This window comes from Centroberyx affinis, unplaced genomic scaffold (genome assembly GCF_046629955.1).
Source record: "Centroberyx affinis isolate AG114_WGS23_722 - 3 ecotype Tasmania unplaced genomic scaffold, CSIRO-AGI_Caff_v1 ptg001761l_1, whole genome shotgun sequence".
NCBI lineage: Eukaryota > Metazoa > Chordata > Actinopteri > Beryciformes > Berycidae > Centroberyx > Centroberyx affinis.
In genome coordinates this window covers 19,284-29,475 of record NW_027280160.1, presented here as the reverse complement: position 1 = coordinate 29,475, position 10,192 = coordinate 19,284, and the positions used below count along the sequence as shown (strand labels likewise).

Here is a 10,192-nt window from a genome sequence, read left to right as displayed (position 1 = left end):
ATTACTCACTTATTGTATGCAGATCTGATTGTATTAATCTGCAAATAACCAATAATTTACATTTCTATCATCTTGGACCCTCGACAGCGGGGGACCGGCTGCAGCGTTTACTTTTGTGACGCCAAGTGGGAGAAATCAGAGCCGCAGAAAAGTCCCACTGATCCTGCAGGTCGGCATGAGCGTTTTTTCCCCAGTCGGCAACTCGTATTTACAGTGAATCTGATAAGACGTGAACGCAGCATTAGAGTCTGTAGTCCTGTACTGTGTGTCGGTACCTGACTACTTCCTGGTTATTCCTGGACTCGGTGACTGGACTAAAGTGATTCTGATTCACCGAACAAAAGCGTAATAATGCGAACAAGCAGAAAACCGACAGATTAAATCTCTGAACATTCACACTGACTCTGATGTTTCATGTTGGTTGATTCATTTTAGTACGTTTCTCTCCACGTCCAAGTCCACGTCGGGAGAAACACCCGATCCTGGCCCTTCTTAGTCGCACTTTCATCTCTCAGTGTTTTGGCTTTGGAAACCCAGTCAGTAAACCAGCGCACTCAGATCGGTTCTGGCTGACGGTTTTAATGAAAGCCCGGCGGATCAGAGATCAGAGCCGTGTGCCGGTCCGATCCGCAGCGGTGTGAAACAGAAAAACCTTTCAGTACCCAAACTAAAACGTGTAAAGAATCACTTGGCGTGAAGAGGGAATCTTTTCTGTCGTTACTGTTAATGTAATAACTGACCGTTATCGTCACTAGAAGACTGAACAATCCTCCAACCTGCTGTTACACCTGAACACATCTTCCCTTAGGACGTGGAATCAAGTCTGTCTCCGATAAATCCTGCTGACTGACTGACTGACTGACTGACTGACTGACTGACTGACTGACTGACTGACTGACTGACTGGGAGAAAACAAAAACCTCCCTGCCGAAGCTAAAAATCCATGAACATAATAACAATTTGCAGCAAATAATGTACTCTGTAAACATAATTAATTTCCAATGAATGTAAAAAAAAAGTTACCTTGCATTAAGAAAATGACGTTTGAAATGTAATCCATTCAAACTGATCACAGCTCTGCCATACACATGCATCTGTTTTCAGATGATAACCAGCTGCTGTGGTTTGAATTTTGACTTTTAGATCAGTTCAATTATTACATTGTTGAAGATTTCAGCCTTCTCAGTAATCTAATAATTTCTATGTTTTCTATGTTTTTAACAGTGGGTAACCTTTACAACATTAATGAAAAATGTATTACATTAACAGGATTATTACACTATTAGCTGCAAACTGTTACTACATTACTGGTTTATTACATGAATGGCAAGTTATTATATTAACAGTTGTACCAACATGAAATCATCCCGATTACTGGAACAGAATCAGCAGAACTTTGTAATTCTGAGACAAAGTAAGATGATGCTGCAGCGACAGGTTGATCAGAACTGCAGGTTTTATCTGAACGCCTCTCAGGTTTGATCCTGCGCCGCGCTGCCTTCAGGGTCCGGCTCAGAAACACGGCCGTAATGTGATTTGACCGATGTAAAATCTTGCTAGTTAGCATAAAACGTTAGCAACTGTAAGTGCAACCTCACATTTCAGATTTATATATTTAAAGGAATAGTTCACCCAAAAATGAAAATCCTGTCATCATCTCCTCCCCCTCATGCCAAATGAAACTCAGGTGAAGTTTGTTAGTCCATATAACACACAGGGAGGCTGCAGCACAACTTGGTAGCAGCCTTCTCCAAAACAACTGAAGTCAATGGGGACCTGTTCTTTAGAGCTCCAAAACAAAAACAGACAAACAATCACACTGTGAATAGAAAGACCTAGACACCATTATTTGTTGCAGATCAATCAGCTGTAGTTCAGATTTGCACTAAATGATGGTGTAAATATACTGTAGGTCTTTGTGGAACTCTGAAGAACTGGTCCCCACTGACTTCAGTTGTTTTGGAGAAGGCTGCTATGGAGTTGTGCTGCAGCCTCCCTGTGTGTTATATGGACAAACTTCACCTGAGGTTCACCTGGCATGAGGGGGAGGAGATGAGGACAGGATTTTCATTTTTGGGTGAACTATTCCTTTAACTGTTTACCACATTTAGGTCATGTGATGAAAATAGAGCTGAGTGTATTTTGAGGATAATAAACATGTTAAAGTTAACGCTGTGTCGTGTTTACAGTCTCCTACTTAGCTGCTTCCATCTTGAAGAGCTAATCCATTACATATTTGTGAGTAGGAAGGTGGAATTTCCCATTTTCTGACATCGCTTGAACGCAGCATAATTTTGGGTCATAAGTGTCACTGAACCGTCGCCCTGCTCACTCACCACAGTCTCTGGATCTGAGCCTCAGCTGAATGACTAAAACGTTCATATTTAGATTTCCTGTAATGTTTTCATGATGCTACTGAAAGCAGAAAAGCGCGGACGACGTTTCACATCAAACCTACAGCTTTTATCAACACTGTTCTCCTGCATGTCCCAGCATCACACAGGACAAAACACTGGATGACAGTCAGTATGTTTACTTACACCAACATCCTGTTGACATCATATCCTGTTCACAACGACGACAAGCTCTCATCGCAAGTTTGAGAAATCTATATTCCTGATGAGCGGATCAGCTGAGACACGGAGGCATTTCACCGTCGCTTTTATCGGTTTCCATCGTGACATTCACAATACTGTGTTCATCCACTCAGTCTCACTGGTCATCAGGGTATAAAGACACTTATAAACAGCTGATCCAGAGTAAGACTTTAACCAGGATATGAGCTACTGTCCACAGTATGCGTGCATGTAAACATACTCACCGTCTCCTCAGCTTGTAAAGCTAGAACATTCTGTAGCGTCCAAAAGTCTGAAGCGAATCCTCGTCGGTACATGAAAGTTCTCGGCAGCAGAACCGCCGTTAGAAACTAAAGGGATGGATGTGAGATTTTCTGGGTCCAAAAACTCCTGACAATCAGTTCAGAAAGGAAGACCGTCATCAGAGACGCACCGGCACTGATACTGGTGTGGGATGCTGGGATACTGGGTGGCTACTGGGTTAAAATACAGTTCGGGTATCTCAGGATTTTCCCTCAGCCTCCCTCAGCTGTGGAAGGATGGAAGTTTTCCGTCAGGCAGAAACATGAATCACATGTAAGCCGGTTTAGTCCGGTTTAGTTCCCAAACTGAAGGTGTGAGTCTGCTGGTCAGATCAGTGTTCAGGATCAGACGACTGTTAGGCTGCGTTCACACTGTGAGCAACACCATCAGCAAGAGAGTGAATATGAATGAATGAATGAATGTGAATATCAATAGTTAAAAATGGAGAAGACGTTGATTCCAGCCAATCAAAGCTTCCCAGTTCTCTACAACGTTCATCTGACAGACGGCAGGAAGAAACGTCTCAGAAACAAAGATGGAGAACGTTGATCCATCTTTGGTCGATGGGAAGATCTGAAGGTTTTTCTGTTTATTTTACATTAATGCTAATCAGCACTCTCCAGCTAGCTGTGTTAACTCGTTAAAATGATTTCATGTTATAAGAGGCAAAACCAAAGCAGTAAAAACATGATTCACCTGTTGGCCCAGGTTGCTCACAGTGTGAACGCACGCTCACAGCCAACTACTGGGAATCGGTGAGAGGGGGATCAGTGCTTCTCTGACAGGAGTATCTTCTCTTTTAATTCCATCAGTTTTCTGATAATGTGTTAATAAATATGTTGCACCGATGCCAGTTCCTGCCTGAACGCTCCAGTTCGCTGAGAACCAGCGAGACCAACAACTGATGCTGGAAGTTCAGGTTGAGTTGGGAGGAAAATCCTGTGGGATTTGTGGTGATATTCAGATGGTTCGCTGGTCTGACAGGAGACTAAGGCCCAGGCTAAACCTTGAACAAATGGTTTGGTATTCTGGGTATCACCACACATACATCAGCAGGATGTAGCCACTGCTAATGCTAAATGAGTCAGGGTGACATGGGTCATGTTGTTTGAAAATTACCATTTAACTGTCAGCAGAAGGTTGTGGTTGATTTGAGGATATATAACCAAGAATAAGCAACATGTCCCGATTGTCCCTATGACTCCCATGCATTTAGCATTAGCTCCTATGACTCCAATTCATTTAGCATTAGCTCCTATGACTCCAATTCATTTAGCATTAGCTCCTATGACTCCAATTCATTTAGCATTAGCTCCTATGACTCCAATTCATTTAGCATTAGCATGGCTACATTTCACAGATGTTGTGGCAGGAACCAGAGAGCCAGACCAGCGTTCCAGTTCCACCTGGTTCTTAGACTGTCAGGCCAAAGAATGGTGTGAATATAAATCAAGAATTATGCTTCAATTCTTACCAGATCTATAAAATATAACCGGTGTTCATCATCCTTACAATTTTCTGTGTCTTGCATATATCAAGAAAAGTTTCCCCATCAGCGCTCTGTCAGCTGCTGGCCGAGTTTCTGAGCTTGTGCTTGGTCGGCAGAACCTGGTCTCAGTGCCAGCACCCTCCAAAGTAACTCCTCGCTCCGGTCTCGGAGCTAACGCTGTTTGGAGATTCGTCTGGATTTCCGCGGACTGTGCCGTCTCCGGTTCTGATTGGATATCCACGACCGCAGGAAGTACTTCTCGGGGCTTCGCCTCGGCCGGTTGACTCTCTGGTTCTCCAGGTCAAACTGTCTCTGGAGCTTCAAGGCCAGCGCTCGGTCTTCTCTCTCCTGCTGGATCTGCTGGACGTACCGATCGTTCCCGCGGTACTCGACGTCGAAGGCCTCCTGGCTGCCCGGCCGGGTTCTCTTCAGGTCTGGCTCCGCCTCCTCCAAGTGTTTGGTTTTCTGGCTCCTCTTCTTGCCTCTCCGTGAGGTAGATTGGTTCTGGGTGCAGCCGCTACTGTCGGCCTCTTTCCTGGGACTCTGGGAGTCCTTTGACACTAATTTACAAGACTGGAAACCCGAGTTCCTTGCATACGGGGAAAACGACTGCCTTTTACCGAACAAGGCTCCGCTACACGATTCAGGAGGTACGACCGTCTGGTCAAAATCTGAACTTCCTCTGAACGCCGCCTCGCCGCTGTAGCGGACAGCGGGGACGCGGATCTTAATGGATTGTTTCTGAAAGCCGTCGGTTTCTCCGGCCGGCTGGTCGAACACCAGCCTCCTCTTGTTGAGAGTGAACGCTCCGTTGCCGTCCCGTCCCGCCGGGGAACGGGTCTTTGCGGGCCTCGCCCCGCCGTCCTCCGCCGCGCTCGTTTTGCCGTGGAGTTCGTTAACGGGGCTCGTCAGCGTCGCCTTGGAGTTCACCTTGACGCTCTGGCGGTCCAACTCGATCTGCCTCCACTTCTGCAGGACGGCCGGACTGGCCTCGTAGCTGGTGGCCCTCTGCAGGCCGCGGGTCAGATTCCGGGGCGTGGACTTGACGATGGTGGGCTCCATCAGCCGGCCGTCGGGGAGGCGTTTGGGCGGCGTGCACGGCGAGCAGACGATGGGTTTGAAGTGGTTGAGTTCCTCGGAGATGCTGTCGTTGCTCTCGGGGCTGATGGAGCGCTCCTGCCTGGCCTGGGGGACGCCCAAGGGGGTCGACGATGTCATCACGGCGCGCCAGGCGAGCCTCCGGTCCGGCGTGGCGACGGGCGCCGAGACGGACCGGCTGTTCTCAGAGGAGAGGAGGATGCCTGCTGTGTAGCTGTGGCTGATGCCAGCCTGAGGAAAACAACAGAGAGCAAGTCAGAGAAGTGGAGAATATTCACACTGGACTGTTCTCACCCGGGACATCCAGAGATTTGTAATGTGCAGAGATCATCAATTATTTTAATCTCTACAATTTGTAAAGTAAAAAATCCAGCTAATCAAACAATTTGTAATTTCAGCCGTAATTTGTTTGTGGCACACTATTTCTTTTTCTTTTTCTAGATGGACAATTTCTCTCTTCCTGCTGTCATGAAATGTGGAGGGAGGAAGGTTTTGAACGTATTTTTGGCGCAAACTTCAAGTTTTGCTAAATCAGGAAGTGTTGAGTTGTAAAATCTCAACCTTGTACAACTGTGTCCAGGACAGCAGTGATTTCAGCAACTTTCATTATCCTGTACGAATGTGTTGTAGGAAACTGCATGAGGTCAACACTGGTGATGGGACGATGTATCGAAATTCAATATATCTCAATACACCATATCTATATCTAAAATGGAGCTCCATGTTATTCTGCTGTCAGGAACATGAATGGTGATATCAGCTCCATGTTATTCTGCTGTCAGGAACATGAATGGTGATATCAGCTCCATGTTATTCTGCTGTAGTAATCACTGATGAGACTCTTGACCATCACAGTTTCACAAGCTCTCCATCCAAATTATATTATTGTCACTTTGTAACGACATTTTTAAATTGTTGTTTACATTCTAGCAGCCAATGGCATCGCTGGAAAGATTTGAGTCTCAGAAACAAACAGAATTCTGCACAGTCAGACCTTGGTGTCACTGAACTTTTATTGATCACTTCGTATCCTGGTTGTATTGATCCTGAACTCATATCACGTATTGAACCGTATTGTCAGATAAGCAGATCATCACATCACCAGTCAACACATAACAGCAGTCCTGTGTGAGCAGGCCTGAAGAGCTCACAGAGAGCTTACATACATAATAAATAACCAGTAGAACCAGTCTGATACTGGGAGCTGACCAGCAGAACCAGCAGAACCACAGTCTGATGTACCTTGTCCATCATGGCAGGCTGGGTGACGGCCTTCAGCTTCCCTCCTCTGTCCTCCACAGAGTCCGTACAGCTCTGACTCCTCTGGGCACCACTGAAGAAGAAAACCACATGATGTCTGTCTGTATGGAGACTGATGTGTATAGAGTCTATATACAGACTGATGTGTATAGAGTCTATATACAGACTGATATGTATAGAGTCTATATACAGACCGATGTGTATAGAGTCTATATACAGACTGATGTGTATAGAGTCTATATACAGAGTGATGTAGAGTCTATATACAGAGTGATGTGTATCATCACCTGTTCAGTTTATCTGCTCTTATAGATTCTTAATAACAGCACTTTTTTCTCATATTGATAATAAAGCCAATAATCTACCAATACTCTCTGTGGTTAAGAGCCAATGACGATATTGAACTGCCATAAAAATTGAGTTCATCAGTAGCGATACCAGTGGCATTATCCTGGCTATAATCAATAACAATACCATATCAGTAATAATATCAATAATACAGATAATTTCTAGATTTTGATAGTATCTGTAAATATGACCCTGAACCAATATGAAGCTCATCAAAACATTTAAGCAAATAACTGATGATAAAATCTAGATATCAGTCTAGTTCTGGTGCGTGTTACACACAGAAATACAGCATTATAATGTATTTTCATATGTTTTTATATCATTTTTTTTATATTAAAATGATTGATGTAGATTTTTTATTCTCATTTGTAATATTTTGTATATCTTTTATATTTGTATTTCTTCATATATTACTAATATATATATGTTAAAGACACGCTCCTGTCTTTAACAGTGAGTCTGTTGTGGTTCCAGACTTCTCACCCTGTGAAGGCCGAGGAGCTTTTAGTTTTCCTGACGAAGGCAGAAATGTTCCTGGTCTTCCTCCCGAGCGGCTCCTCGTTCTCCGAGTCAGACAGCACCGCCTGGGAACACCGAAACACCGAAACACCAAAACACCAACATCACAACATCAGCATTCCATCTCACCAAACAGCATTTTTACTGATAGAAGAGAACACAGCGGAGGGATACCATTCAGGAGAGAGAGTTCCTGTTTGGGAGACCAAATCTACTTTTATTTATACTAATACTAATTTTAGTGTAAAACAATAATAGATGCCGACAGACTCAGGATGCTTTATTTTCTTACAGCAGGATCTGGGGCCAGTTGCATAAAGACCTTGGACCCTGGGAACATAGGACCCTGGGAACATAGGACCCTGGGAACATAGGACCCTGGGAACATAGGACCCTGGGAACATAGGACCCTGGGAACATAGGACCCTGGGAACATAGGACCTTGGGAACATAGGACCCTGGGAACATAGGACCTTGGGAACATAGGACCCTGGGAACATAGGACCTTGGGAACATAGGACCTTGGGAACATAGGACCTTGGGAACATAGGACCCTGGGAATTTTGAGATTCAAAATTCGTATCCAATTCCGGACACTTACTTTGGTCCGTGTCGGTGTTTTCATATACTCCATATTAACCCTTTATTAACCTTCCTGTACCTCCACAGTGTTACAGAGCCTTGTAAGAAGTGCAGACTCTGTACTCAAAGCTCTTAGTTTTCCATTTATCAGCCGATACAGATTCTCTACATGAAGTCACTGTCGCCCAAAGTGGGATTTAAGGCTTCCTGCTTCTTGTTCGTGACTAAGTTCATAACTTAGTGTTTTATATGCTTAAATGTGTATTATTATAGATATTTATGAAATTTGAGTGAGTGACCGAGAATTGGATCCAATTCTGTTACTGACTGGATCTGAAGGTTTCGGGGTGTCTGTGTCACTGTAGCTAAACATTATTCTGTACTACTAATGTCACTACATGTCCGGTCCCAGAGGGTCTGCAGCTGTATCTGATGTGAACCCACATGTGTTTCAGGCCTGATGCGTTTCCACACTTCACAAACATTTCAAGGCCTGGAAATCAAATTAATTTCCCAGACTTTTCCAGACCTGTGTAGAATCCCTGCTTTTCTAGATACAGGGTTTTTCCATCTTACACTATAACAGCCAGACAATAATGAAATATAATTAATAAGACATAAGCAGTGACTGAGTCCCATGTTAGTCTACTCACCTTCTGTTTCCCTGCCTGACCGGACAAAACCTCTCCACACTTAGAAATCTGAGCAGGAGAGATGAAGACTTCTGGAGAAGAAGAATATAAAACACAAGAAGTCACTTCAGGCTCCATATCGGTCCGAAACACAGCAGAATTCAACTGAAACTCAGCTGTGTGGACTCCAGTGGAGCCTGTAGACCAGAAGGAAACACACAGCGCCTCCTGCATCATCAGGGAGAAACTACAAGAATCACAAGGAAATTGGGGAAAAAATACAGAAATTTAAAAATATTTGGGGAGGTGGGTGTCACCAATAAATAAATCCTGAAAAAACTGTGAGGCGTTCAGGTCCAGCTTGGTGGAAAAAGTCACGTATATGAATGCTGATCAGTAAAGTGAATCAGCAGCTCCTCCTACAGCAGGTACAAGTCTGGACAAGTCAGCTCCAATGAATGACAGCAGACCTGAAACTACATCTGACAATAAACACCAAAAATCACTTTACCCTGCTTTATATTAGCAGGGGTAGAGTTTATCCGCCTTTTTATGAATCCATAATTTAAAAAAAACAAACGAAGTTGTACATCACAGTAAGCAGTCCTGTGGGTCTGTTGAAGTCATGTTTTCCTGAAAGTGTCATTGATTTGTGTTTGTATTGGTGGTTGTTTGACTGGAGGCCAGCTTTCCCCGCTTCATATTTAACACTAACATCACTACAGCCAGCAGAGAGTCAGCCAACAGCCTGAACCATAATAAAACATTCAAATCTGAGTTTATATTGTCCACAGTATTAATAAAAACCCTTCAAACCCGGCTGTACAGGGACTGACTGAGTCTACAGGATCTGCCTGCAGTCTGAAGTGGACCAACACAGTCTGAGTTACTGATTAATCAGCAGTAAAGTCTGACAGGCCTGCTGCTGCTCACAACACAACTTAATATAAAGTTATAATACACATTTCCAGACCCAACAGAGGTAAAAGTCTGTTGTTTTGGCTCGTTTGTCCTGCGGTCGGGTTGTAAAAGCAGCAGCCTGCTGAGCCAGCAGAATGTGTGTGTTGTGTGTCTGTTGTAGTTTTCCCAGGAAACGCACAGACCTCTCCGGCTGTCGCAGTCTCTCCTCCCCGGCCTGCTGCTGCTCCTCTCCGGGTAACTCCTCCTCCTCAGCCGCTCCCGGCCTGTCTCGCTGCCGGAGTGTCTCCGGGCCAGGCAGAGGGGACAGGCGGGGTGCCGGCGGGGCGGGGTGCCGGGCCGGGCCTCCGCGCACACCGGGCACCTCGCCTCCTCCTCCGGCGGGCTGGACCCGGACCTGCCGGCGGCGCTGCCCGGTCTGCCGGGACGTTTGGCGGACCCCGCGGTCGCCATCTTCCCTGGTG

General features: G+C 45.0%; 1 protein-coding gene across 1 annotated transcript; it reads right to left on the bottom strand.

The window, feature by feature from the left end:
* Positions 1–2,013: 2,013 nt before the first annotated feature.
* rnf169 (ring finger protein 169) lies at positions 2,014–10,192 on the bottom strand. Its single transcript, XM_071529036.1, has 5 exons — positions 9,914–10,192; positions 8,832–8,902; positions 7,561–7,661; positions 6,709–6,799; positions 2,014–5,697 (listed from the first exon to the last, which is right to left on the bottom strand). Exons 1-5 carry the CDS (start codon positions 10,179–10,181, stop codon positions 4,540–4,542), a joined length of 1,689 nt encoding a protein of 562 aa, XP_071385137.1. The 5' UTR covers positions 10,182–10,192; the 3' UTR covers positions 2,014–4,539.